General features: G+C 59.6%; 2 protein-coding genes and 2 non-coding genes across 13 annotated transcripts in view; all 4 read right to left on the reverse strand.

Annotated features, from left to right (window-relative positions):
- Plxdc1 (plexin domain containing 1) overlaps positions 1–3,168 on the reverse strand; it is a 36,360-nt gene extending 33,192 nt beyond the window's left edge. For 5 of the 6 annotated variants that reach the window (XM_004859523.3, XM_004859521.3, XM_021240006.2 and 2 more), the window contains exon 1: positions 2,071–2,183. In XM_004859523.3, the coding sequence (XP_004859580.2) occupies positions 2,071–2,149 (79 nt within the window). In that variant the 5' untranslated portion in view covers positions 2,150–2,183. Of the gene's footprint in view, positions 1–2,070; positions 2,184–2,997 lie in introns of those variants that run through there. The other variant, XM_021240010.2, reaches the window with a different exon arrangement.
- Positions 3,169–3,696: 528 nt separating this feature from the next.
- On the reverse strand, positions 3,697–3,768 carry Trnac-gca (transfer RNA cysteine (anticodon GCA)). Its single transcript has one exon. It is a non-coding gene; the product is annotated as a tRNA-Cys (tRNA).
- Positions 3,769–4,557: 789 nt separating this feature from the next.
- Trnac-gca (transfer RNA cysteine (anticodon GCA)) lies at positions 4,558–4,629 on the reverse strand. Its single transcript has one exon. It is a non-coding gene; the product is annotated as a tRNA-Cys (tRNA).
- Positions 4,630–12,085: 7,456 nt separating this feature from the next.
- On the reverse strand, positions 12,086–27,632 carry Cacnb1 (calcium voltage-gated channel auxiliary subunit beta 1). 5 transcript variants are annotated; one of them, XM_004859516.4, is made up of 14 exons: positions 27,423–27,632; positions 25,119–25,205; positions 22,220–22,339; positions 20,924–21,046; positions 20,570–20,706; positions 20,336–20,406; positions 19,840–19,994; positions 18,885–18,965; positions 18,456–18,514; positions 18,245–18,354; positions 18,007–18,158; positions 14,726–14,821; positions 14,131–14,316; positions 12,086–12,561 (listed from the first exon to the last, which is right to left on the reverse strand). In XM_004859516.4, exons 1-14 carry the CDS (start codon positions 27,504–27,506, stop codon positions 12,100–12,102), a joined length of 1,923 nt encoding a protein of 640 aa, XP_004859573.1. In that variant the 5' UTR covers positions 27,507–27,632; the 3' UTR covers positions 12,086–12,099. The 5 variants fall into 5 exon arrangements, with proteins under 5 accessions (XP_004859573.1, XP_004859574.1, XP_021095750.2 ...); XM_004859517.4 differs by lacking the exon at positions 19,840–19,994 and adding an exon at positions 19,165–19,184 and having other exon boundaries at positions 27,423–27,625; XM_021240091.2 differs by lacking the exons at positions 25,119–25,205; positions 27,423–27,632 and adding an exon at positions 23,728–23,893.

Below are 27,632 nucleotides of genomic sequence, written 5' to 3' on the forward strand. Positions count from 1 at the left end.
CCCAAAGTGGTGCTTCATATTACCACACTGTCATTCCAATTTTTAATTTTTTGAGGTAGGCTCTCACTATGCAGTCCAGGCTGGCCTCAAATTTGTGGCTATCTCCTGCCTCAGCCTCCCTAGTGCTGGGATCAGAGGCATGCGCCTCCACATCTGGCTGTCATTTCAATTGTCACACCTATTCTGGATGAATAAGGGATGACACTGCATAATCGAAGCCACAAAGCTGGGAGACTTTGGGGGAGACACAGAAGCTGGGACAAGACTTGGCCAGACCTGGCCCACAGCTCTGATTTGCCACTGAACATTTTACCCAATTAAGTCATTAGCTGCCAGTGCCTCGGGACCCTTGCCAGGCCCCCTCTCCTCCTGCCCCCACAACCAGATGCTCCTGGGGAATGTGGGGGAAGGGCAGAGCACATCTGTCCCCTAGATGCCCCAGGGCTGCCCACAGGTGGCCCAGAGCCCGCCAGGAGGAGACAGCCTGCCTCCAGCAGGACCCCACGCCTGGCGACCTCGCCCCACTCAGGCAGGCCCAGCTCCACACATAGAGCTGGCCCAGCCCAGGCTGGCCTGCTCCTCAGTGAAGCCACACACACACACACACACACACACACACACACACACACACTTAGCCTCGCGCGGAGGCCACATGTGCCATCTTAGCTCTGATTCAGGCAGCCAGGTCCTCGCCCCACAGGCACATGCTCTGAAGTGCGCTGGGATAGAGGGTGGCGGCGAGCGTCAGAGTGTCCTTAATGCCCTGCATGTGCAGGAAACCAGGACCCAGAGACCGCGCCCCAGGCACAGGCCCTGGGAGCCCTGAGGCTGCGTTCCACTTCCAGCCTTAGAAAGCTCAGGTTTGGACCAGACGTGCTTGAGGCTGAACCTGGAATCCACCACCCAGTGTGACACTGGACATATTCCAAAATCTCACTGAGCCTCAGTTTTCACATCTGTAAGATGAGGATGAGAAAACCTCTACTGGAGCCTGTTGTGGTGATACACACCTGTAATGCCAGCTCTCTGGGAGGCTGAGTCAGGAGGATCACAGGTTTCAGCCCAACCTGGGCAACTAAGCAACTAAGTGAGACCCTGTCTCAAAAAAGCTGCCACTTTGGGCTGGGGATTTAGCCCAGTGGTTCCATTGCATGCCTCACAAGCGCAAGGACCCGAGTTCGATCCCTGGTACCAAAAAAAAAACAAAACAAAAAGCTGCCACTTGGTGGGTCTTTGTTTTTTGAGACAGGGTTTTCACTAAGCAGTTCAGATTGGTCTTGAACTCACTATGTAGCCCAGGCTGGTCTCGAACTCGGAGCGATTCTCCTCCTGCCTCAGCCTCCCGAGTGCTGGGATGACAGGCGTGTGCTACTACGCCCTGCAACTAAATAATATTCTGAAAGCACGCACCAGTATCCAGCCCTCCCCCGTTTTCAGACAGGGACCAACTTTCCAACTTTCGCGGAACCAGGTCTCCCCGGGAAAGCTCCAGCTACCGCGCTCCTTGGCTTCCACGCTCCACCTCGCCCTGTGGCTCCCCGGCCGCAGGGACCCAGCACGGACGCTCCCCTGGGCGGGGGGAGCAGGAGCGGCCACGCGGGAAGGGGCGCGTCCGGGGTCCGGGTGCCCTGGGCCACTCGCCGGCGCATGAGCTCACACGTCCGGGGCCCCTATGAAGGCGGAGCCCTCGGGGCGGCAGAGGCCAGGGAGGGACAGAGTGGGGGTGACGGAGAGGGACCCTGGGGCCGAGGGACGGGAAAGCAGCCGGCCGCACAGGCGCGAGAAAGCAGGCTGGGGCCCCTGCCTCGCCCAGGACAGGGGTCCCCCCGCCCCAGCCCGGGCTCAGCCCCGCCTGGGTCACCCCAGGGGCGAACCTGGGAGTCAGGGGCGCGGGCGGGAGCCTGCTCAGGACTGACCCGGGGTCCCCTCCGGAGCCCCACGCTAGGGTCCCCGGGGGTCCCCCCGGGAGCGGAGGAGAGGCGGACTCGCCTGGGAAGCCGGGTCCCGTCCACTTGCCCACGGCCCCGGGGCCCCGGCGCTCGCTGACACTGCCACCGGCCCCTGTCCTACCTGCTCCGGGGCGCGGGGGGCTCAGCGCGCGCGCGGCCGCCCCGAGCAACAGCGCCAGCAGCCAGCGCGCGGCCCGCATGGTGGCGCCGGAGCCGGCGCTGGGGCCCCGGGGCTCAGCGGGACGTGGGGGCGGGGAATGGGGCGGGGAATGGGGCGGGGCCCTGAGGGGCAGGGCTCCAGCTCCCGACCCCCAGCTCCACCCCGCCTCCCCTTCCCCGGGGAAAGTGGGCGCCCAGGAGTGGGGAACCCACGTATCGCCCCTGCCCGACGCTTCGCCACTTTCCGAGCTACCGCTCGGAGCCCGTGGGTTCCTGGTGTTCTGCTCGCGCACACGCGTGCCCCGGAGCCCCGGCCCCGCCCCAGTCCCACTCTCCTGCGAGGCCCCACTGCGCCCCTCCCAGCCGCGAGGACGAGGTACGGAGGCCGGGCCCGACCTGAGCCACGCGCCCCGACTCTGGGGACGCAGCGTCTTCATTTCTTCCAGAACAGAATAAAAATACCCGCGGTGCAGGAGCTGCGCTAGACCGCGGGGAATCGGGTCAGGACGCGGAGGCCTCTCTGACCCACTTCGCGGCCCGGCGAGGAGCTGGGGGACAGAGAGGATGAGTCCGGAGGGGTGTGGCGGGGACAGGGGATGCAGTGGCTGGAGGAGACACTGCGTGGCGAAGTCAACAAGAGGACCTACGGGAGGAACCAAGAACTAAAGTCTCGCCTGGGGGGACGCTCGGCTGCAGTCCCAGCCCTCAGGAGGCTGAGGCAGGAGGGTCGCAAGTTAGAGCCCAGACTGGGTAATTTAGCAATTTAGCGAGACTCGGTCTCAAAATCTAAAACTTAAAAAAGGACTGGGGGTGGAGCTCTGTATGAAAAGCCTGAGTTTAACCCCCGGTACCCAAAACAAAAACAAATCAACCCTAAAGGCTTCCTAACCTCTCAATCCCAAATCCTCCCTCTTCGGCAACCAAGGGCCCAGAGACGGCCTCCTCCACACCTAAACTCTGGCTCCCTACGAGGCGACAGTCAAGTCCTGCCTGTAAACGCTTCCTTCTTGTTTCCAACCGAAATCTCAGCTCTACAGGCTCCGCAGCGCGATCCCGGCTGTGTCGCGCTGCGGTCTCCTGCGCGCCCTCCAGTGGCCATATGGGGACTGCACCACCTGCTCCCGCGGCCCCCTGCGCAGGCGCACTGGGCCGCCCTGCCAGGGGTCCGGATAGAGGTTCCGGGGTTCGGGGGCGGCCCCGAGCTTTGCTGTGGCCTGGGTGCCCGCTGTCTGACCTGTAAGGTCCCTCAGAGGGCTGAGGAGGAAACGCAGCTTGGAAATATCCGAAGCAAGCGTCGCAGAGTTTTTAAACAGGGAGCGTGCACCCGAATCTCCTGGAGCGTTTATTAAACAGATCTCGGGACTCCACTCCAAGTTCTTAATTCATTGGGCCCGGAGTCTACTTCTCTAAGCAGACCAGGTGCTGTCGCTGATCCCGGGATTTTGAGAGCCTCTTGCTCTCAAAGGAACTTGTCGCTCCTTGATGCCCAAAACAGTGGTGGCTAAGGAAAAGGTAGCATAAAGTGTGGGAGGACCAAAGAAGAAAAGAAAAAGTTCAGGTAGCGTAAGAGCTTGGAAAAACAAAGTTCAGGGGGCACCCGGATTTGAACCGGGGACCTCTTGATCTGCAGTCAAATGCTCTACCACTGAGCTATACCCCCGCTTACCGGTAGCTGGCCGCCGGCAGCTCCTTAATTCTGCTTTTGCGCAGGCGCAGTAGCGCAAGTAAAGCTGATCCGGGTATTTACAAGAACTAGAAAAGATAGAAGAAACTCTAAGTGATTAGCTTGGAGGCAAGCGCGTTCCTGAAGCTCTAAGCTAATTCCTACTGGCGGTGCAAAAATTGTGGGTTGTGTTTTTTTGGGGGGCGGTACCGGGGATCAAACTCAGGTCCTTGAGCTTTCAATGCAAGCAGCGGAACCACTGAGCTAAATCCCAGGCAAAAATTGTGATCAGACAGAATGGAGGGAACGACCTTCCAGGTCGCTCACTTTGGGAGCGTTCCTCCGGGCCGGGGTCCCCGGGGTCCCCTCTTCTGCTCAGCCCGAGTCCCCCTACTGCCTCTCCCCAACTTTCTCACATCCGTGGCCTCTCCCGGCCTTCCTTTCCTTCGCCACTCCGCGCACAGCCCTTAGCAACTCAGCCCCTCCCTAAGAGAAAGTTTGGGAGGCCGTGATCTGAAGTGCGTTCCCCGCACCCCTCAATGCATCACAAGTGTCCTCCGGGGCCCCCCGGAGTTTCCGGCCCTAGCTCGCGCTGCACCCCCTTGCATAGCACGTGCGGACGCGTGGAGGGACCTGCAGGCCGGGGTTCCAACCTCAGCAGCCTGCAAAAGTGGTAGTGATGGGCTTCGACACTCACTGCCCCTGACGCCCTGGATCTGGAAGGGAGCTTCTAAGAGGGGGGTCTGGGGCATTAAAAAATAAACACTGAAAGAGCCCAGCTCTGAGAGGGGGCACCCGGATTTGAACCGGGGACCTCTTGATCTGCAGTCAAATGCTCTGCCACTGAGCTATACCCCCACTGTGTGTTTACTGGTTGTTTGGAATGATCTTTCTATGGAACAGGAGCTTGGGTGTTTCCTTTCTCCTGCAGTATTGGTCTGAGAATTCTGTCAAAAATAATCTAATGCTTTCCAGCACTCGGAAGGCTGAGGCGGGAATATTGCTGTAAGTTCGAGGCTAGCCTGAGCTACAGTGAGACCCTGTCTCAGAAAAAAGAAAACAAACTAATCTCTGAAAAACCCTAAGATTCAGGGGTCCCGGGGCCTCTGCGTCCGTGCCCAGGACCCCCATGCGCACACGTGCACCCTGCCTGGCTTGGAAAGGGGAGTGCTCCTGTCCCTGGCCTCCCCGGCCTCATTCCTGTCTCCTAAAGCCGCAGCGCTGCTCCCGTGGGCTGACCCACGCTGGACCCCATCCACTCCCCCTCACCGAGCTTGGCATCAAACCACTTTGGACGGAGCTCCCGGGGCTGTCCGCCTGGCCCTGTGCCCACCAAGCTGACGAGGAAGTAGCTGCAGGCCACAAAGCCAGGGGGACCCTGAGGCAGCCCCTCACCCTGTTTCCAAGAGTTCTTATTCTGAGAGCTTTCCGCAAAGACTAAAAGCCGGATTGACGAACCAGAAATAAGACACAGTTTGCAATGCTATTTATTATGCCCTTGTTGTTTTAAACCAAAGCAATGTAAAAAGTAAAAAATCATCACAGGAAGACAAAAGAAGTGGGCCCTGTAGGAATCTGGGACCTCTGGGAGTGGGGTTCACTCGGAAAGGACATTAGGAGCTAAAGAGGTGTCACGGGGTGGCTTAAAGCCCAAAAGCTGTGGTCGGAGTCAGCATCTAGGCAAGCACTCTACCGCTGAGCTACACCCCAGACCTGTCGATTTTATTTGAAATCAAGTTCTTGCTACATTGCTCAGGTTGAGCTCAGGTTTACGGTCCTCCTGCCTCAGCCTCCGAGTGCTGGGGTTAGCGGAGTGTGCCACCATGCGTCTAGGATCGCTTTCTCCCTGGGACTCCTGAGAGCCCTTAGTGTGTTTGCTAGAGCTACCTGGACGGCAGGGACTCTGTCCCACTCAGGGCTGTCCGTAGCTTTGCGCCTGTGGCGGATACTGGTCTGGCATAGCTCGGGAGCCAACTGGAGCCAGATTCTGCCACCGGGGGGTTCCAGTGGCCGTGGCCGACAGGCACTGACCCTCCACGATGTGCTTGCGGCCTCTTGGACGCGGCGTGTGCGGTCTCTGGCAGCCCGGAATGAGGAATTGGCAGGTCACGGTGTCACAGGGCCCTGCTTGCCGGCAAAGATCAGGACTGAAGGGTGTTACAGCACCACCAGCTCGGGTCCCGAGTCCTCCCTGGCTCCGTCCCCAGTGTCCCAGCAAGAAAGGCCCAGGCCAGGGTGAGGCAGAGATGGGGCCCCAGCCCAACAGCTGCAACCTCACCAAAAGGACAGCCACGAGCCTCGATCACAGTACATTCTTGTCCTGTTTGGTTTTTTCCCCCTGGTACTATGGATTGAACCCAGGGTCTTTGCACTGAACTGCATCCCTAACCCTTTTTATTTTGAGACAAGCTCTCACTAAGTCTCTAAATTCTCCAGCCTGGACTGGAACTTGCGATCCTCCTGCCTCAGCCTTCCAGGGTACTGGGATTACTAGCGCGCATACAGTGCTTGGCTTGTAGCTTTTAAAAACTGGTTTTAAAATCTTGTCCTGAGTAATTGCAGTGTTGCGGGGGACCTCAGATCCGGAGCGGTGACCCCGGAGAGTGAAGACGTGGAAGCTCCAGGGCGGCTAGCTCTGCGCGGTCGGGCCTGACCGCGAGCCGGGAAGCAGCTGACAGAGGTGGAGTCGGGACCGCTGCCAGGGGGCGCCAGGTGCGGAGCGGGCGGGGGAGCCACACTGGCCTTGCTGAAATCCCGTTCGAGGTAGACGGCGAGAGACTGTGGGAGAGGGGTGCCCGCGGCGTGCGGGACCCCAACGCCAGGCCGAGGCTACTGCAACAGGAGTGTCACACCAGGGTCGCCCGCCTCCCTTCGCCACGATTCGCGGCAGACCCAAAGAGCGCCCGTGACTGGCCCCCAGCCCTGTCGGTCCGGCGGAGGCCCGCCCCTCTCCGCCGCCAGGTGGAGGTAGTGGCTTCCCGCGTGGTCTGGTCCCACGATGGCGACCTCGCGTCACCGGGAACCCCCTGCGGGTGCTGCGGACATCACTGTGATGAGGGGCCCGTGGGGTGCAAGAAACCTGGGGTCCAGACTCTCCCCCTGGCCCTGAGAAAAATTTGAAGCGTCTCAAGGTCTTCTGCCCCCTGGCGGCAGGCCTGGGGAGGCTCCGCACGCACGCAGGGGCAAACCTGAACCCAGCACTGTCTCTCCCCACAGCTGCGGACCTGAGCGCCGCCACGCTCTCCTGCGCCCACTGCGGGGGACAGACGGCTCCCTGAGCCTTCAGCAGCGCTCAAGGGGGAGGCGATTCCCCCTAGTGGGGGTCTTTGAGCCCAGTCGAAGTGAGCTCCCCGGGGAGGGTCAGATTCTCCCCTCCTCTTCTTAGATTGATTGATTTATTTTTGTTCTTTTGAGACAGGGTCTCGCTGTGTGGTCCAGGCTGGCCTCAAAACTTGTGGCAATCCTCTTGCCTCGGCCTCCCCAGGAGCCGGGATTACAGACCTGTGCCACTACACCAGGCTTGGTTTTTATTTCCTTGAGACAGGATCTCACTATGTCATTTGAGACAGAACTCCTAGGCTCAAGTGATCCTCCTGCCTCAGCCTCCAGAGTAATCGGGACCACAGAGAAGAGCAGTCAGCAGACTCATCAGAGGAGGACATGGGCCCCAGGAGGCAGAAGAGAGCGCTCGGGAGATTCTTGCTGCTGTGAATTTCCTTCTTTGTACTAACTAGGAAAATGTAGGAAACAAAAGAGAAGCAGAAAGGCAGGGCGACCTCGGGCTGAGGGGTGGGGGTGGGGTGCAGAACGAGACCTGGTCACCATGGCAACCTTGCTCCAGTGCTAGCGCCATCACGGCTGTCCTCCCCCTGAAGGATCTGTCTGCCTCCTCCTCCCCCAAACCGAGGGCGGGTTCCTCTTCCTCTCAGCTCTGCTGAGGCTCCTAAAGCCCGGCCTGGCAGCCTGCGGTGGTTCAGCCCAGGCTCCTGATGTGGCGTTCAGGCCTCTGTGGACAGCCGCCGCCAACCCTTGCAGCTCTGCCTCTGGGATCTGCGTCCACCGTGCCCAGCGGTGCCCCACAGCACCCGCCCTTCTGCCTTCTCTCCACTCGGAGACTGTCAGAGTGGAGCCCTGACCCAGTGCCTACTTTCCAAAGCCTGGACTGGCTCTCCGGCCTCACAAGCCCTCTGTCCACATGGCCTGCAGACAGGCCCTGCTGTTTCCCTCAATCACTTGTGAGTCCCAGCCATGGGGTTCAATCCTTGTGCCCCTCCCCACCTGGTCCAGTGCCTGGCACTCAGTTAGGCTGTGCCAGTGCTGCACGGAGTTGGAATGAGGGCAGTACGGCCTGAGAAGTGGTACTTGGGAGGCTGAGGGAGGAGGGCTGGAGCTTGAGGCCAACTTGGGCTACACAGGAAGACCGGCCCGGACTACATAGTGAGACCCTGCAAAGAAAGAGACAGAGACAAAGACAGAGAGAGAAAGCAAGAGCTGGATGTGGTGGTGAACACCTATAATCCCAGCACTTGGGAGGCTGAGGCAGAAGGATCACCATGAGTTCAAGGCCAGCTTGACCTACATAGTGAGGCCTTGTGGAGAGAGAGAGAGAGAGAGAGAGAGAGGAGAAACAGAAAACATGGGCACAAGCTTAAGGGGGCTGAGGGAGGCTGGGAAGTCTGTGAAGCCCTAGGGAGCCGCTCACTGAATACCAAAGTTCATCCCGCCCAGCCTAAAGGATGGAGGACTGACCTCCACAGCCTGGCTGGGCGGCTCCATCTCAGCCCTGGGAAGGGGAGCAGCTGCCCAGGGTGGGGCACAGAGGGCGCTGGGAGAGACAGTGTTGAAACATCTCTACCTCTGTTTCCCCAGGTTGGGGGGGGGACTCTGGGTGTTCCTCACCCCCACAAGCCCATTGCAGAATGCCAAGGGACGCGCTGCAGGCTGGGGGACACGCTACGGCTCTCAGGGGCCTTCTTTTCCTCCCTCCTTCCTTCCTTCCTTCGACAAACAAGACAGGAAACACATAAAAATATGGGTCTGGGCCTTCACAGAGCTCAGTCTAGAGAGGGAGACAAATACAGACCCATGCACACACACACACACACACACACACACATGCACACACACACTCTTGAGACATGGGGGACAACGATCTCACTAGGAGGTTTGCACTCTTCTCTAAGGAAGCCGTCGGCGCTCCCATGAGACGCCCCCCTAGGACCTGCCCCTCTAGGATTTTCCAGACTGAGACAACCCCAGCCCCTCTGTCCCCCACACCTGCCTGAGCTGGGCCATGGTGGCTTTAGCTCAGCTTGCTTCATTTGGGGACAGTGGAAACCTTAGGTCACACCTAGGATGGTGGCCACTTTCACTTCCGTTCACGGGGCAGAGCCCAGCACAAAGGCAGAAACAGCTGTTGGGAGGTTGGCAAAGGGAGGGGACCAGGTAGGGGGGGCCGGCTGTAGAAATCCTGGGGGCTGGCAGCCTCCAGCTTGCTGACTGAGCAACCCAGTTGGCTGTGGACTTGTGGTTACCAAGAAACAAAACTCTCTCCCATCTCCAGGGTCTGCCCAGCCAGAAATGCCCTCGCCTGCCTGCAGGTCCCAGGCAAATGTAGCTGTACGGGAGGAGACAGAAGTAGCTCAGACACCTGCTTCCTCCTCCCTGATCCCCACCCACACCAAAGGGGCCAGGGCAGAGGACCGAGTTCTGTCCTTGGAGGCACAAGCACCACGGACCCTGAAATCCAGATACAAGTTCAAGCCCTTTGCTCCATGAGTGTGTGACTGTAGACTAGGAGTTCAACCTCTCTGAGATTTATCTATAAATCACAGCTAATAAAATAATTCCCGCTCTTGATTTGAAATGCCACTGCAGAGCTCCACACCATGCGTGGGGCTTTTTTTTTTTTTTTTTTTTTTTTTGAGACAGGGTCATGATGCGTATTTCAGGCTGGCTTTGAACTCACTATGTAGCTCAGACTGGCCTCAAACTTGGGATTCTCCTGCCTCAGCCTTCCAAGTGCTGGAAATACAGATATGCTGCCACTTTACCTGGCTACTTCTCAATTTCTGTACATGGGCATCAGGACAAAACCCAAAGTCCTGAACATGACTCAGGTCCATGTGACCTGCTCCTGCCAAACCCCCCAAGACTTGCCTCCTCCAGGGACCTCCCTGGGACCAGGAAGTGACCCCTCTGGCTTCCCACAGCACCCAGCTTTCCCCACTCCAGAGCTCAGTGGGTCAGGCTGAAATTCTCTGTGGCTGCAGCTCCGATTTGTGCCTGGCACACAGGGGGTCCCAAGAAATGTCCCCTCAGTGAATAAAACTGGCGGGGGTGATGATGGATTCCATGGAGAGGTGGTGGGAGGCAGAGGGGGCTCTCGTCAACTGTCAACTTTGTCATCAGCTCCCCAAGGGAGCTCCAGGCAGCTGTTTCATCCAGGCATGCCCAGCTCCTCTTCCTTCTGTGTTTTATTGTTGTTTTCTGAGACAGGGTCTTCCTATGTGGTTGAGGCTTGCCTTGCACTCACTAGGTAGCATGATGATCCTCCTGCCTCAGCCTCATGCATGCATGACCACGCCTAGCCAAGCTATTCCCTTACCTTTGATCCAACAACTCATCTGCAGGTTCTGAGGTTCCTTCCTTCCCTCCCTGTAGGAGCACTTAGGCAGAGGACCCGGACACTTGAGTCCCTGAGAAACTAGAATCGGTGACCAAGGAAGCTTGCAAGTGCTCCATGGCACTGGCCCAGGGTCCAAATCCTGCCAGGTGGCGATGGCGACTGTGCGATTTCTCCTCACATCTCTCAGGCTGGGACGGGAGGGGCCCCTGATTTTCTCTGCCCTGCCCCCACCTCTGCTGGTTCCAAAGCCGGGCAGCGCAGGGTTGGTGAGGCCAGAAGAGCAGAAACCTGAGCATGCACTCTGGAGACCTCAGGCTGGTGAGCTTGGGGGGCACCCAGCCCTCAGCTCTGCCTGTGGGAGCCTGGGAAGGCGTGGGCTGGTGCACCAGCGTCAGCAGGTGGCACTCTGGGCACTGTGTCTGAGTCAGCAGCCGGCACAGCCTTTTCCTGCCCACCTCCCTGGGCAGAGGCTGCTGGGCTGACAACCATGGGTCAGGAACAAAGACGAGAGCTTGTGAGGTGGCCGCGAAGGACAGGACGGCGGTTTTATATGTGGCAAAATACTTCTGGTGGAGGAGTACAAACGGAGACAGACAGAGAGGGCACGGACACCAGATGGGGCTGGGCGGGGCCTGGGCAGTGGAAATGGAAGCTGCACCCTGCCCCGAGGAGGTGGAGTAACATGGCACAGGAGGTGGGAGACAGGCGTGAGGGGCCCATCCCTGAGCTGGGCAGCCGGGGGGGGGGGGGCCCAGTCCTCGTTGGCACAATCGGCTCTCTCTGGCCCAGCTGGGGTGCTGGGCAGGGGCAGGGCTGCTGGGCTCTGGGGACACTGAGGCCAAAGATGGGGGGGGCACCGAGGCCTTTCCTGGAGAAAGTGGGCACGGGAAAGGGAGGGAGTACAAGAGGCGAATACAGAGAAGCAGCAGCAGCAGCCAAGCTCCCCAGGGAGATCCGAGGGCCCCAGACAACCCCTGGGTGGGGTCACCTCTTGGACACCAAGCAACCCCTGGGGCCTCGGGCTGTGAAGGTGAAGGAGCCATTTTTTGGTTTAGAATGAGGTCTCCACACCCGGGGGCACGGAGATGGGGGGCTCGGATGCAGAGGGGCCCCTGGGCGGATGGCAGCAGGCGGGAGGGAGGTTGCGGGCAAAGCTCATTCGTGGGTGGGAGAGGCTGAGACGTGAAGGGGGTGGGGAGCAGCACTTTCGGGCGCACAGGCTGCAGCTGCATCTGTCCCGGTCGACCCCAGACCCCTCCCCAAGCTTTCCGAGCTGTGGCTTTCACGCACCGCACCTGACAATGAGCCAAGAAGGGGGCGGGCTGGGGCTGGGGTCTGGGGAAGATTCTGTACCCCCCCCTCCAGGAAAGGCGTCCGGTCTGATCCCGGGCAGGGGGAGCAGGGTCGCCCCGTTTGGGACCCTCACCTACAGCCCCAGAAGGAAGTAAGAAGTGCACCTTTTCTCTGGAGGACAGGGAAAAGGAGACACTTCGCAAAGGAGGGTATCCCCATCCGTCCTCAGCAGGTAAGGAAACCCCACAGCTGGGGCTTAAGGGGCGCCCGGGAGCCGGCGGGTACCCCAGAAATCCCCAACACCGAGCAAAGGCATCTGAAAGGGGGCGAAAGCGGCCCCGGAGGCGAAGCCGCCAGGTGTGAGCCCCGCCCCCCCTCCCGCGCGCCCCCCCTCCCGCGCGCCCCCCTCAGCGGATGTAGACGCCCCGGCCCCAGCCCTCCAGCTCGTTCTTATTGCGCCCCAGGCCCGGGCCCCCGCCCTCGGCGCAGTAGCGGGCCTTGCTCCGGGCCCGGCCCCGGTTGTCCGGTAGGTCCTCCCGGTAGTCCTCCTCCTCCTCTTCCTCCTCCTCCCAGGAGCCCTGGTGCACCGGCGGGGTGCCGCCCCCCGCGGGGTCCCCGGGCCCCGGGCCCTCGGAGGGGTCCGTCTCCATGTCCACGCACGAGTCTCCCGGCTCGGTGTAGGCCGAGTTTCGGCTACCGGGGGTCTCGGCATCAAAGGTGTCTTGGCGGGACAGCGCCCGCGCGGTGCCCGCCCTGCTTGGGGCGTGGCGGCCCGGAGGCTGGCCGGGTTCCCCTGGGTACTCGCGCACGCTGGCGTGTTCCCCGGTGGCCCGCTCCAGCGGCTGGTCCCCGGAAGCAAGGTAGGGTCCCTGGTTAGCAGACGGACGGACGGACGGACGGCAGACGCCATGCAGAGGAGGCAGGGGTGAGAAAAACACAACAAAGCAAGGCAGGTTAGTGACTGCACTGCGACCCTTAGTCATCCATCCATCCATCCAGCAGGAGGAGGATGGGCACCCAGGACTGGCACTGGGGGTTCCAGAGCTCAGCCAGAGGCCCGGCCTCAAGGGCATCTGCTCTTCTGTTGGGGCTGGGAGTCCACTGACGCCTGAGCCCTCACCGTAACCACAGCAGGGAGCCCTAAACGATTAGTCACCACATCCTCAATGCGTGTTATTGACGCTGCCTTGGGGTCAGTCATCATTAACAGCTCATTAGTACCGCTACTTGTTAATGGCTGACTGGGTTAGTCAAGGCCTCCAGGTTTCCAAGTACATTAGGGATGGCAGCTCAAATCCCCCAGCCCCAGCTGCTTCGGCCACACCAGCCACACTGCGCCCGCGGGCACACAGAAGCCCACTGCAGCTGCTCTTTTTCCGAACCATGCAAGGGATGGGGTTCCTCCTGTGCCCCCCAGAAGCCACAGGGGGTGGGCCGGTGTCCTCATCACCAATGCCATGTGAAGGCGACCTACTGCCAATGGGCCTGCCACCACAGGGGATGCTGGGTGACGTGCAGAGTGGCCCCTGTCCTAGTCTTGCCTCTGCTGCCTCAAGCTGTGTGGCTGAGCACACTGGCCTGCTTTCTCGGTTGTAGTGTCGGGGATGCCACTACAGCAGCCGTTTGCAAACTGTTTCATGGACATCTGGGGCGAGGCGGGAGGGCACAGAAGTGCTCCCAGGGTCCCTGAGGCTGGGCCCCAGCTTCCTCCAGGAAGAGCAGGGGTGCCTTAGCTGAAGATTCACTGAACAAATGTTGCTGAGAACAAAGGTTAAAAGCAGCAGCCCTCAATGCCTTGATGGGGATCTGCAGACCTAACCGTAGACTCAGTGGTGTGGTCACAGGGAAGGGCCGTGGTTTCCCTGGAAAGGGGGAGAGGCCAGAGGAGGCGCCCCCAACAGGGCCTTTCTTGGACTGTGTGACTGGAGGAAGGGAGGAAGGCCAGCAGACTCATGGATGCTCCACACTGGGTCCCTCCCAGTCCAGGCCCCTCCTGGGGACACAAGCAGGGGAGGGGCAGCCTCTGAATCAGGTGTCCCCGCTGTCTCGTTCCCGAGTCTGAGTGCCCCTGATCTGTGGAGTCCAGTGGAAGAGTTGTCTCATGTTTTATTCTCCTCGCAGTCTCTGGTCTTATGAGGGCACTGGTCAGGCCTCCCGGCCAAGAGGAGTGCTACAGCCCCAGGCCCAGGGAGGCAGCACCAGCCAGTCCCAGTCCCAGCAAAAACCACAGACACCGGAAGCTGCCGCTCACCACGTTTTTTACAAAATAAAGCTCTTCCCTCCCTTCCCCACGTTCCTGCACTCCAGGGCGAAGGGAACACAGCCGGACACCGCTACATGGCGTGCTCCTGCTGCTGGGGCACCGCGCCGCCCCGCTGCGAGGTCTCCAGCCCGCCCCAGAAGCTGAGGTTCCTCCTGAGAGAGGTGAGCACCTGTACCTGGAGGTTGGAGACGGGGGCGGGGCTGGCAGCCAGGGCTGCGGTAGCCATGGTGCGGTTCAGCAGCGGATTGGGCGGCGTGCTGCTGGGCGGGTGCGTGGCCTTCCAGTAGGCTTCCAAGTACTCGGCTAGGTGCTCGCAGGCGTCCTCCAATTGGTTCTCATCCAGGATGATGTCAAACATTTCCTGTGGAGGCGGGTTTAGGGGCGTGGCGGGATGAGCGACGGGGGCGTGGCCAACGGTTGAGGGTGTGGCCTGGTGCCGTGGGTGGGGCCAAGGGGTTGAAGGACAAGGTTATAAAGAGCCCTCTGGATGTGGAGGAAGGGAAGGAGGTCGCTCAAGAGCTGCCAATGGGCAGCAGTGGAAGGGGTCGGGGAGTCCAACTCAGCCCACCTCCCTGCGAGACATAAGGCAACCCAGGCAGAGCGCGGGGCTTGGCTCCCCACCTAGCCCACTCTGCCTGCCCAGCCCTCTTTCCCCAAAGCCCAATCTCTGCGTCAGACCTGGCCCAGATTCGTGTCGCCCGCTCTGACCAGAGGAAGCCAGGAGACCCCAGATGCCCTCCTCCCATCGAACCCCGGGGTTTGGCACTCACGGGGGGACACTGGGCCAGCTTCTCCGAGGCTGCTATTTGGACGTTGAGGTGTTTGGACTGAGATTTCCCTCGGGATTTGATGAGCCTCTGAAGGACCTGGTGTGGGGAGAGGAGGCGCTAGGGCACCCAGGCAGTGCACCCGGGCAGGCAGGTAGGTTCGGGCTCATTCTCCAGGCTCACCCCACTCCCGAACTCAGGCTAACAACCACAGCGCCCCTTGATGGACTCCTGCTAGGTATCAGAGCTCTTCTGGGCTTTGGGGGGGAAGGAGCTGAGATCTCTCTATGTTGCCCATGCTGGCCCCAAACAGGTGCTGGGCTGCAGCAATCCTCCTGCCTCAGCATCCAAACTGCTGGGACTACAGGTGTGTCCCACCTCACCTGGATGTTCTGCGACCAACACCCTACTAGATAACTATTATTACTGCCATCCCCATAATAATACTCATGATAATAAAATCCAAAACCTAAATCTAGTCATAAGGAAACATCAGACAAAGCCAGAGGAACAGTCTACAATAGCTGCTCAAGGCGGTCATGGGGACTGCATGCCTGTAATCTTAGCACTCAGGAGGCTGGGGCAGGAAGATCCTGCCTGTGCCTGAACTACACAGCGAGACCTTGTCTCCAAGATGAACAAATAGGGCCAGGCATTTAGTTCAGTGGTTTTGCCGCCTGCTGTGCAAGCCCAAGGACCCGAGTTCAATACCCGATAGAAAAAAAAAAAGAACAAATAAAATTTGATCTGTACTCTTCTAAAATATCACTGTCATGAAAATCCAGATGAAGAACTGTTCCATATGAAAGAAAACTGAGCCCCTGGGCTGATTCCTGAATTAGGGAAAATATCATAGTGTCTTTGTTTACTTTTCTTTTCCTTTTCCTTTTCTTTTTTTGGACTGGGGATTTAACCAAAGGAATGCTGAGATACATCCCCAGCCCCTTTTTTTGTATTTTATTTGAGACTGCTAAGTTGCCCAGGCTGGACTGAAATTGTGATACTCCTGCCTCAGCCTCCTGAGTGGCTGGGGTCATGGGTGTGCATCATCATACCTGGCTCAGAAGAGGCATTACTGGGACAATAGTGAAAGGTGAATATGAATTGCATTTTGTATGTGTGTATGTGTGTGTGTGTGTGTGTGTGTGTACTTTGGATGGAACCTAAGACCTTGCACACGCTAAGGAAGCAATTTGGATTTTGTGTTTCAATTTTTTTTTTTGGTACTGGGGATCAAACTCTAGTCCTTGTGCTTGCACAGCAGGCAGCGAAACCACTGAGCTAAATCCCCGGCCCACCACAATTTGGATTTTTAAAAAATAGAACAGATACAGTGCTTGGTGGGTAGCAGGCATTCTGTGTGATTGATTTGTTTATTTGATAGTCACAGTAGTCATTTGGGCACGTCTCTGTTGCAGATGAAGAAACTAGGCCGCAGAGACACTTGGCATTTGACTTGCTGCAGGAACACAGTGCTGTTAAATGACAGCACTGGACAGGAAGCCCAGGCCGTCTGGCTCCAGAGTCCTGGCCCTTAACCTCAGTGGGGAAAGTGTTTGTTACTTTCTAGGTGAGGAAGTGTTTCTGTGTCCATTATCTCCTTTGATCCTTTCAACCTCCCCACCTCTGAGTACTTCAACCTCACCAGCCCTTTTATCTCATCAGAGAGGGAGGACTCCCAGAGGTTAAGGAACTGTCCTGGGTGCTCAGCTCTCAGCATGCTACCAGGGGATGGTAACAGCTACCTCTGCCGGCCGGCCTCCTGAGTCAGACAGGATCCTGGTGCTCCACGTCATTCCCTCCACCCTCTCAAAAAGGATATAAGAAAGCTGGGCGTGGTGGCACAGGCCCGTGAGCCCAGCACTCTGGAGGCTGAGGCAGGAGGATCACCAAGAGTTTGAAGCCAGCCTGGGCTACATAGGGAGTTCAAGGCCAGCCTGAACTACATAGTGAGACCCTGTCTCAAAAAACAAACAAACAGGGCCGGGGATTTAGCTCAGCAGTTCCAGCGCCTGCCTCACAAGCGCAAGGTCCTGAGTTCCATCCCAGTACCAAAAACAAAAACAAAAAAACAAACAAAAAAAGACTGAGAGTGTAGCTTAGTGGTAGAGCACATGCTTAATATGCACAAGGCCCTGGGTTTTATCGTCAGCACCAAAAATAATAAAAACAATAATAACACCAGGGGGAATTACACCCCTATTCTATAAGTGAATAAATTGAGGGTCAGACACTAAATAATTCCCCAATCCTAAAATCAATAGCAACAACAAACCATAGACAACATTACATAAATACGTAAGCCAAACAGGGGAAGAGTTTGAACCCTAGGCCATCTTCTTACTTCAAAACCTTCTCCTAAACACTTCTCCCCGTTTCCCAAGTGCCCACCAACACCCAGAAGGGAGAGTTGAGGGGGCTCCAGTGTGACAAAAATGAAAATCAGCCTTCCCCACATCCCCTCTAGCAAGGCGCCAATGAGGCGGGGTGCAGTGGCACAGACCTGTAGCCCCGGGTACTCAGGAGGCTGAGGCAGGGGGATCACAAGTTCAAGGTCAGCCTGGGCAACTTAGAATACCCTGACTCAAAACTGAATTTTTTTCCCCCTCGTACCAGGGATCAAAGTCAGGACCTTGCGCTTGCCAGACAGGTGCAACGCCACTGAGCTACAAGCCTGGCCCCCAAACCAAAACTAGTTTTTAAAGGACTGGGGATATACCTGAGTGTTGGAGCTGTTGTCTAGCATGCATAAGGACCTGGGTTCAATTCCCATACCAATGAATAAATAACCCCCAAAACAAAGTCCAAACAAGAACAACATAGCAAAATGAGGGCTGATATCATAAAAGACCTCCCAACTGCCAAGGAGCTGGGTGACACTGGAACAAAAAGCACAGAATTCTTAGCTGGGTACAGTGGCGATCTCTGTGATTCTAGCACTCAGGAGGCTGAGGCAGGAGGATCACCTCAAGTTTGGGGCCAGCCTGGGCTACACAGCAAAACTCTGTCTCAAAAAAAAAACAAAACACCCAAATAATAATAACAACAATAGCTACTACACCACGAGGCCAATGGCAGCAGACCCTTCCCTAAGCCTGATGCCTTCCTATCAGGTTGCGTCTTCACATTCACAATGACCATGTGATACAGCTCTTCAGAGAAGGAAGCTGAGGCTCGGGGACATGAAGTCACCCAGTTAGTGAGCAGCAGGGCAAACTGTGGCAGCCCAGCCTCAGTGCGCTCCTCCACACCACGCTGCCGGCTGGGCCGGGCCCTGCGCCCACCTTGGGGGAGGTGATCTTGATGTAAACAGTGATGGGCGCCAGTGAGGTCTTGAAGAGCTGGGCCGGGTGGTTTATGGTGTCTGCGTCCAGGGCAACCAGCTGCAGGGTCCGGGCCAGCTCGAAGATCCGCTCGATCTCACTCTGCACCTCGGCTGGGGCAGGGGAGCCATGGGGAGGGGAGGATGAGGCAGCAGGCACAGGGGGCGCCCCCACCGCCCACCCCTGGGCGCCAGCTCACCCAGGCTGGAGCGTGTGTTGGAGCGCTCGATGATGACGTGCTTGCTGGGGTTGTTGAGGACAGAACGCTTGGCCAGGGAGATGTCGGCTGTCACCCGGGTGATGGAGATCCTGGGGACCACAAGGGGAGCGCTCAGGGGCCCTGGGAAGAGCCCCGACTGTCCTTTGAGGCACCCACCCCGCCCAAGGCAGAGCTGCAGCCTAGGTCCTACCTGCCATCGAACCGATGCTTCAGGAAGTCGAACAGCGCTTTCTGCATCATGTCGGTGACCTGGGGTGGGGTTGGGGGCGGGGCACAGCGGGCCCTTCAGCCACCTCCTTGCTGGGCTGCTGGCCTCTGACCCTTGCGGACACTTTCCTTTTCAATCCCCAGGCCAAGGGGCCCCGGGCACAGGGAGGTCCCTCCAGGTCTGGGGTCTCCAAGGCAGTCTTGATTCCCAGGCCTCCTAGGTGGGGCTTCTAGAGGGCTCTTCAGGGGCTTCTCTGGGGGCCTGGGCCCTTCTGAATGGGGGCCCATAGGTCGCTCCCCTCTGGGGGTTTCCCTGAAGGCCTGTGGCCCTCTAAGGACCCCTCTGCACCCTCATCTTTCTATATTCTCTGCAGTCTGGGCCCCTGCAGTCCACTCCCCTTGGGGGTCCTACCTCATAGCCCTTGAGCGATGGTCCCACGAGGATGATGGGCCTCATGGAAGGCACCACGTCATAGGGGGGCACATGATCTGTCTGGGGGAAGCAGGGAGGGGAGACCCCAGAGTGGAGACGGCATCAGCCCCTCCCCAGCCTCCCCGTGCAGCCTTCCGCCCCCTGGTCCCAGGGATGAGGAGAGGTGGGGAGGGGCGGCCAGGAGAGGTGGGAACGGGTGTTAGAAGGCCCCCAGCTCATCCCAGGGCGGGGAGAGGACACAGAAAGCTGTGACACTCACCGACTTCTGCTTCTGTTTGGCTGGGTCCCAAGATTGCCAGGAGAGGGGAGGGGAGGAGAGGGGAGGGTACCCGGGCAGGGCAGAGGCACAGAAGGAGCCAGGCCAAGAGGGAGGGAGCAGGCAGACGAGAAAGATAACAGGGCATGCGTGTTAGTGACAGACACAGCAGAGGGGGACGGGACCCCGTGCCAAGGGCAGCCAGTGGTGGCCCCGGGTCAGGGATGGGTGCAGGGCTGGTGGCAGTCAGGGGCACTTGGCAAGAGCCCCACCCCCACCCCTGCTCTTGGAAAAGAGCTCGATCCTTTGGTGCCACCTCCTGCCTGGCTCGCATCAACCTGTCCACTCTTAAGGCTCCCTTGACTGCCTGGCTCGAGGCCACCCAGGTGCCCACCCGTGGAGTCATAGGGCGGGGAGAGACGCCCTTCCTGCCCTCTTCACAGCCAGAGGCGGGCACACACTGGCACCTGCCATCCCACTGGGAGTGAGGGCAAAGGTCAGGCCGCCTTGCCATGACCTGCATCATGGGGTGGGGACCCTTCCCAGGGCAGGAAGCACCCGTCCTCTCCCGCCCTCGGCTGGTAGGAGAGCCTGGGACCTCATGGGGACCCGCTCCAGCCCCCAAGCCCCACCACAGCTATGCCCTGACCCCCTCTTTCAGGAGCCCACAAAAATTACCTTCTTAAAGAAGGGGATGCGCTTGCCGTGGGGCGGCGGGGTGGTGACACTGCTAACGCTAGTCTTGGCGGAGCCGTCCTGCCCCCCCAGCTCCACCTCGTCCTCCTCTAACTCTAGGGGGTCTAGCTCAAAGGCTAAGTTAGTCACCTCATTACCTGGACCACAGCAAGGACGGGAGGAGGACAGGAGGGATGAGATGGACGGAGACACAGAACAGAACACAGGGTGGGGGCGGGGGAGAGAGAAAGAAGAGGTGAATGGAACAGGGCTGGAGCAATGAAGGGGCAGGTGTGGGGCAGGCAGAGATGGAGCTACCGGAGAGAGGGACAGGGGAGACACGACAGGCCCAGCATAGGGGGTCCTAGCCTTCACCACTGCGTGTGTTGCGGGGCTCAGAACTCGGGTGCCTCCTACTGCAGGAGACGGGTCAGGTAGTGGGGCACCCCCCCCCCCGAGCCACCCCCACCCCGCCCCCGAGGCTGGCAGCAGCTCTTACCACTGGCAGGGGGGGTGGGGCGGCGGGTCACCGCGTCTCCCAGGCTGGAACTGGAGTTGTCACCTGATTTGCTGTGTGGGCAGGAGGCAAGGGAGCCAGTGAGGGCAGGTGGGCACTGCGGGCTTGGGGCATCTTGTCCTCCCACCAGCTGTGCCTTCAGGGGTTCTCCAGCGCCTGCACCCCCATGGGATGCCATGGGGAGCTCTGTGCCCTCAGAGCCCGGGATCCAGGCACCTGGAGCTGAGGCGGTTCTGGCGAAGCTTCTGTTCCTGCAGCAGCCGCAGGCTGTCCAGCTTGACGGGGCTGGGAATGAAGCCCACCTCACAGCCCTCCTTCACCAGCCGCCCGATCCACCAGTCGTTATTGTATTTCTGCAGGGGACAGTGGAGCGGGGCGTGCTGAGAGAGGAAGGACAGGCATCCTCGGCAGCCTGCCACCGGCCAGGGCCAGGCCGCATGCGAATGTGGACGCCTACATGTTGCCCAAGGCTCCGGTCACGCCTAATCCTCAGGACAGCCGGGGGACCCCTCATTCACCCACCACCACCCCTCCTGCACCCTCCCGGCCCCCGGGTGCCAAGCTCCCCACCTCCTTGATGTGCAGGAAGTCCTTGGGCTCGAAGGTGATGGCCACGCCCTGCACAGGCACCTCGTCCCCGGGAGACGGGTTGTAGCCCACATTTGTCCGAACTGCAAATGCCACTGGCTTGGTCTGGGGGAGGCATATGGAGGGCAACAACAGGGGCCAGCAGGTTAACCCGCTGCTGTCTGGTTTGTAAATTGTTCTTTCAAATGCACACCAAGTGGCTGGTGTGGCTTTCTGTACCTTAACGTCTACGGTAAAAAAGCACAGTCGAGGTGGAGGAGGGCACTGGGGAATCACGAGTACTGGTGGCAGAAGCGCCCAGATGACGCAAAGTAGGGACAATCCAACAAAGGCAGCCGCTACTCTTTCCCGTGCCAGGCGTGACATCACAGGCTTCCCGAGTGTTGGCTCATTTGCTTAGCACAAAAAGCCGGTGAAGGTAAGGACTCTCACGTTTGCCATCTTATTGTACTTTTTAAGTTTATTTTTATTTATTTATTTTACCTTGAGGGCTGGGTATTGAAGCCAGGGAGCACTCCAGCTCTTTTTGAGACAGGATCTTGCTAAATTGCCCAGGCTGGCCTCGGACTTGCAAGTGCTGAGATTACAGGCATGCCCCACCACGCCCAGCTTCATGTTTCTTTTATTTGATTTTGTTATGGAGACAGGGTCTCACTATGTTGCTCAGGCTGACCTCAAATTCCTGGCCTCAAATGAACCTCCTCCCTCAGCCTCCCAATTAGCTGGGACTACAGGCATACACCACCAAGACCAGCCATCTGCACATCAAATCTGGCCATTCCACACTTGTAGAACACACCTGTAGGGTTCCCAGCAATTTCCGGCTCTGTAACCATCAACAATTTCAAATTTGTCAGTGAGCCCATACTTCAACACTACAGTCAGAAAGCAGATGGTGCCGATGGCCAATGACAACCTGGCCTTGGCCTTTCTTTTCACCCCTCGTGGGCTCCCGAGAGAACCAGCAAGCACATACATGTGTCCCATTCTGGTGGCATGGAAACATGGCCAAAAAAGCTATCTTCCTTTTAATGAATGGGGTTCATCAGAGTTATGAGAAGGGAGGTGACTTTTTTAACCTCATACAGCCACTGAGAGTCAGGAGCCTGGTTCCAGGCTGAAGTGGCCGTGTCGGCATTTTTGGGCTCCTGGACACATATGTGTGGATGGTGAGGCAGGTTTCCCAGCCCACGATTTCCAGGTGCAGGACACAGGTGGTGGGAGTGGCTGGACAGAGAGACCTGCCGCTGCCCTGGCCAGCTGCCCCCGCCTTCCTACCTTGGCTTTCTCGAGCTGGGCCAACGCCTGGCGCTCTGCCTCCTTCCTTAAGGCTTCTCGGTCTTCTTCCAGAGACACGTCAGAGTCTGAAGGGCGGCTGGTATAGGACTCTGCCGAGCCCTGAAAGCAGACAGCACCAGCTCAGCCCCAAGGTCCCTACCCTCTGCTCCTGGGTGCCATACAACCCGCACATCCCAGCCAGCCCAGCTCCAGGCCACAAGGCCTAGAAGGAGGTGCCGTGGGGAGGAAGGGTCTGGGGACTGAGGTCTGCATGCCCACGGGAGGACAGTGACCCTCAGATGGGTGACAGCAGCAAAGCGGGGGTTAAGGCAGGTCCAGGAACAGCTGCTCAGCCCCAGGAGGGGTGGGAACCTGATAGGGCACAGCACAGGGGAGGAGTGCCAGGGGCCTTATCGTACCCTGCTCCTCCTGCCCTGCCCTGCCCCCAGTGTCGTGGAGAAGAGCCCTCCAGGGACCGAAGCCATGGTCAAGGCCTGACTCCCCGCTGGGACGGAGCCAGAGGGTGGGAGAGAAGACCCCTACTTCCCCACTCCTCTGGCTGGTACCACCAGCATCAGGCCACCGCTTCAGAGCCAACCCTGGGGCTGGGATTAGACACAAAGAGAACCAAGAGTCCCGGGGAGCAAGGGTGGGAGAAAAGTCAGTAGCAAGACACCAAGGCCTTGTCCCAACACCTGGCCCTCCAGGCACTGTGTAAGGCTGCTCAGAAGCTGGCTTGACCACCTCGACCATCCTGGGCACAAAGGGTTCCCTTAGGATCCACATGTATGTATGCAACACATGGGAGACATGTGGAGCCAGGTCGTCAACGCCTGTGTCAAGGAGGCTCTGCATCCTGCTGCCTGAATCCCTGAGGGTGAGAGGCCCAAGAGTGCAGAGGACAGGAGGTGTGCGTTTGTGTGTGACTTCCGAGGTAGTGGCATGGGTCAGGGGATTGTGGGGGAGCAGCAGGACATCAGAGATGCGGAGGACCTTTCTTCAAGGCACGAGAAGGTCACCTGGCTGGGAATGTCCACAGGTTGGTAGAGAGGGGACCCAGGAAAGAGAGATGATAAAGTCCAACCTCTTCTAGCGTCCTCTGGTTGTGCGCCGGTGCAGTGCCCAGCCCCTTCCCAGCCCAACTGTGAAGATGTGAGCGTGGCAGGGAAAGGGTTGGGTGGGGCCGGGGGTCCCCCACAGAAGCTGGGAAAGATGCACATGGCAAAGAGGGAAAGCAGCCCAGCCTCCACTGTCCCCTTCCCGCCAGAAGCACTCAGTCAGGGCGACAGACATCCAGACAGGCTAGAGACAGACCATGGGGCAGAGGGGGGCTCATGGGCCCCAACACCCACTGACACACATACACACACATGCACACACACACTGCAGCAACGGCGGGGGACCGGAAACAAGGAGGAAGCCAGGGGACAGGCTGGCATGAAGTTTCCCCACCAAGTTTTCTGAGAAGCTGTTTTCTCCACCCCTGCCTTGCCCCGTCCCCAGCTCACCACCACGAGGGTCCGACTGGGCACCTCCATCCCGGAGCCCTCGGTGCCTGGGCCTGCTGGCCTAGGGGGTGGCCCAAACTGCCCGTTCCCTGGGGGGCTCAGGTTACAAGCAGAGTTGCTACATGTGCAAACTGCTAGGGTATATTTAGCTCAGAGATGTGGCAAGGGCGGCCCCCCCCATGCCTGCCACCCACTGTGGGGCAGAACTGGGAGCCAAAAGGAAGACAAATCGGAGGCTGGGGTCTGACGCCCTGGCTTGGCAAATACTAAAGGATCCAAGGCCCAGAAGGGAAGATTCTGCCCAGAGGGGAGAGAAGGCATAGCCTCCTTCTTCTAAGCCCTGGTCCTGGCCCAGGTCTGCAACAGGAGGGATGAGGGAGTGAGGGAGGAGGGACTTCCAGTCTGTGTCCTTAGGAGATGCTGGATGGAGGCCTCTCTTCCTGGATCGTCCAAGCCAGGCCTGGGCCCACAGATGCCAAGTGCAGAGACAGAAAACCCAGAGAGAAGGGCCTTGTTCCAATGAGTGGGGATGGACCTGGCACTGCCTTCTCTCCTGGCCCCAAGGGGCTACCCCTTTCTACTGTCCTCTGTCCTCCTGTGCCTTGACTCTTTCCTCTGTCACTCACTTCTTTCCTTGTCTGATCCCAAGCCCCTCTCGCCTTTTTTGGTTACCAGGCTTTATTGAGAAGCTCTGTAGCCATGGTAACCGCATGTATCCCTCACTGACTCTCCCTGAACCTAAGATGGCCCAGGTTGAGTTAGAAGATACAGGAGAGCAGCAGTTTCGGGGCTGGTGGGGCCGAGCACAGGAGCCCCAGAAAGCTATGCTCTGGTATCTCCCTAACTCAGGGGTGCTGGGCTCAGGTCCCCTTTAAAACACAACACTCCCTGCCCCCCAATCCCACCTTTTCTCTGCACATGACACAGTCGCATTTGGAAGTGAGGAGCATGTGTCCCTAACCAAGCCTGGCCAGGACTCCGGGGACCCAAATGTCCCAGCTTCTCATTTCTTAGCACCTGCCTCCACCCCAGCCCGTCACAGTTTCCGGGGGAGGACATGGAAGCAGACAGCCGGCAGGGGGAGTGGGTGACAGCCCAAAGCAAGCCAGGAGGAGGCAGGCCAGGCTGTCCCTGAATGAGATGACGCAGGCAGGCGGCAGGCGGCAGGGGCTGGTGTGGGAGGAGAGGCTGGCTGGCGGGGGCGGGGGCTGAGGCAGTAGGTGCAGCTGACAGCACATCCCAGAGAGGTCTCGGGCTGTCATGGTGTTGGGGTGGTTCCAGGCAGGTGACAAATGACACGGGGAAGGGTGCTTGGAGAAAGCTGGCCAGCTCACCAACACTGGCCTCCACCAACCAGCCGCCTCCCTCCTGTTGGCCCAGCCTCCCATTACCTGGCGGACAAAGCTATTGGATGTGGTATCCGAGGATGTGCTCCCATCCGAGCGTTTGAACCGCCCTTTCCTCTTGCTGTATTTGCCCTGGGGACGACAGGAAGAAACTAGAGTGGCATCAGAGAGGACCTTTCCCAGCCCTCGTCCCACCAGGGCTAGGGCTGCAGCCGGGCCTCTGGAGCCTCATTCCTGGGTCTGCACAGCCCTGCCCCCTCGCCCTGCATCTCCCTCCAGAGGTGGGGTACAGCCACGGGGAGGGAGGGTCTCCCAGACCTCAGCCCGGAGCTGGGGGGCACACACAGGAGCCCCCAAACCACGCCAGAGGCTGAGAAGGGGGAGCCCAGGGAAGCAGGAGGCTCGTTAGGCAGCAAAGCTAATTAAGATGCTGGACAGACTGCAGAGGCCTCCGGGGGAGGGGAGGGGAGGGGAGGGGAGGGGAGGGTGGGGGACAGCGGCCAGGGAAGGCCCCTCCCACTGCCCCTGGCTGGAGCCGAGGGGCCTGAGAGTGCGGGCGGCTGCCCAGGCCTGGCCCGGCTTTCCCCAAGCCCGACTCCTTGCTTTCTTTCCTTTCCGAGAGCTCCGAGCGCTCGAGCTCTCAGAGACCCAAAGCTGGGAGGCTGGGGGTAGGGAACCTGTTTGGAAAGTAAACATTCAACCCCAACTGTGGCCTGGAGCCATGGGGCAGACGGCAGCGTTCCCCACGGCCACCTCCACCCAGGCGGGAGGTTTCTTGGGCCCCTCCTCACCATAACAATGGCCACACCCCTCAACGAGGGGTCGGGCACCCACTCTTGGCTCCCAAGTGCCCGATGCCTACACTCACTCCCATGGTACCAGCTGCAGCTCCAGCAATCTCAGAGCCCAGGGCTCTGCACCCAGCTGAGCCCAGTACCCAGCCCCGCAGGTCCCAGGGGCAGGCTGGGTGCCCAGTGGCCGCGCTCCTGCCTTGGATGGGGTGCAGTGTGGTTCACCCAGGTGAAGGCCTCCGGCAGGGAGCTGCCTCTTTGCTCTCCCACCCTCAGACACACCAGCGTGGCCCGGCTGGAATGGGCAGAAGATGGAGGGCTTGGCCTTCCAAGCCTGGCCCCAGCCTCCACCCCAGACTTTCTTTGGCCACAGAACCTAGGTGAGCCAGAGCAGGCTGTTGGCTCTTGCTCCTGGGACCTGGGTACGAGGAGGAGGATGGATAATGGGACCTGCAGGCACTTGGGGACCCTTTCCAGCGCTTCTCTCCTCCCAAAGTGGTGGCACACCCGCGCTAGTTGTGAGGCTCCCTGCACACCTAGCAGGCTTCTGCGGAGACCCTGACACTCTCACACCTCCCCACCCCCACCCCAGGCTGGGCAAAGGGAGTGGCGCTCGGAGGGACAGGGGACAGCTGAAAGGAGGGCCCCGGTCAGCTGCCTCCCAGACTCCAAGGGGCCTAGGGTGGAGGAAGGGGGTATTTTTAGGTCTGATCTGACCCCTACACACCCATCAACCACAGTACCATGGCGGCCGCAGTTGCTTCGGGTTGGCCACAGCCACCCAAGAGTTAATGCTACCTTTGGGAAGGACGAGTCCCACAGAAGTCCGCTGGCACGACCACCTTAAATCGGGCTGGTGACTCCAGGGAACCACCACGGGCAAGAAAGCTCCTACATGGGGGCGTCCCAGGGGCACGGGGCCAGGGAGTAGTGGAGCTGCAGAGCCTCCGCAGGTGAAACAGCCCCTAGCCCTCCAGGACAGGGGGCTGGCGTCCATCCAACTTTCCAAACTTCGGAGGTGTTTTCGGGGCCGAGGGAGGGGCACGCCAACCTGGGCGTCGGGAGGAAGGGGAGCTGGAGCACGGGGATAGGTGGGGGCGCCTGGCAGGGGGGCCTGGTCCAGGGCTGCCCCTTCCCCATCCGCGAGAGCAGTATCTGTGGCTTGCCCGGCCCGATGGCACCGCCCTCTGACCAGCGCCTCAGTCGTCATCCAGGGCCACCCCCGCCCCACCCACCCACCCACCTGGGCCTGGCGCCCCCAAACGCGCTCGGCGTCGCCCTCTGGCTCGGCTGGCTCTGTGGCTTCCCTCAGCCTCCCCTTCTCGAGGCCTGGATCCCCCTACCAGATCCTCCATGCTCGTTCTCAGCTCATCAGGCTGGTGCCCCGCTGCGGGGACCGTGACGTGGGGGAGACAGCGAGGCGCGGGTGACAGGCGGCCTGCCCACCCCCTGCTCGCCCCGCGGCACCGCAGGCCGGCCCCGGGCCAGGCGCGCAACCCCGCGAATCCCGAGATCGGGGGGCGCGGTACCCCAGCCCCCACCCCGCGCCGCGCCTCACCTGCGGGCTGGGGTCGAAGACCTCCATGGGGATCTCCTGCGAGGGTGGGTAGGGGCCCCGGGACATGCTGCTCTTCTGGACCATGGAGAAGAATAGCTCCTCCGGCCGCCGGCCCGGCTCCGCCGCGCGCCCTCCGCGCACCGGAGAGGCCGTCGGAGCCGAGCGCAGCGCCGCGAGCGCCTGAAGCCGCCGCCCGCCAGGCCCGGCCGC

Source organism: Heterocephalus glaber, unplaced genomic scaffold (genome assembly GCF_053883595.1).
Source record: "Heterocephalus glaber isolate CG9 unplaced genomic scaffold, H.glaber_assembly_v1.0 deba00001773, whole genome shotgun sequence".
In the NCBI taxonomy this organism is placed as follows: domain Eukaryota; kingdom Metazoa; phylum Chordata; class Mammalia; order Rodentia; family Bathyergidae; genus Heterocephalus; species Heterocephalus glaber.

Bases quoted from the DNA above. Each gene is read 5' to 3' on its own strand.
- Cacnb1 (XM_004859516.4), bottom strand. From the start codon at position 27,506: ATGGTCCAGAAGAGCAGCATGTCCCGGGGCCCCTACCCACCCTCGCAG. The intron at 20,407-20,569 runs GTGCCTGGATCC...CTGCCCACACAG, and splicing joins CAGAACCGCCTCAGCTCCAG to CAAATCAGGTGACAACTCCA. The intron at 18,355-18,455 runs GTAGGACCTAGG...TGTGGTCCCCAG, and splicing joins AAGCATCGGTTCGATGGCAG to GATCTCCATCACCCGGGTGA.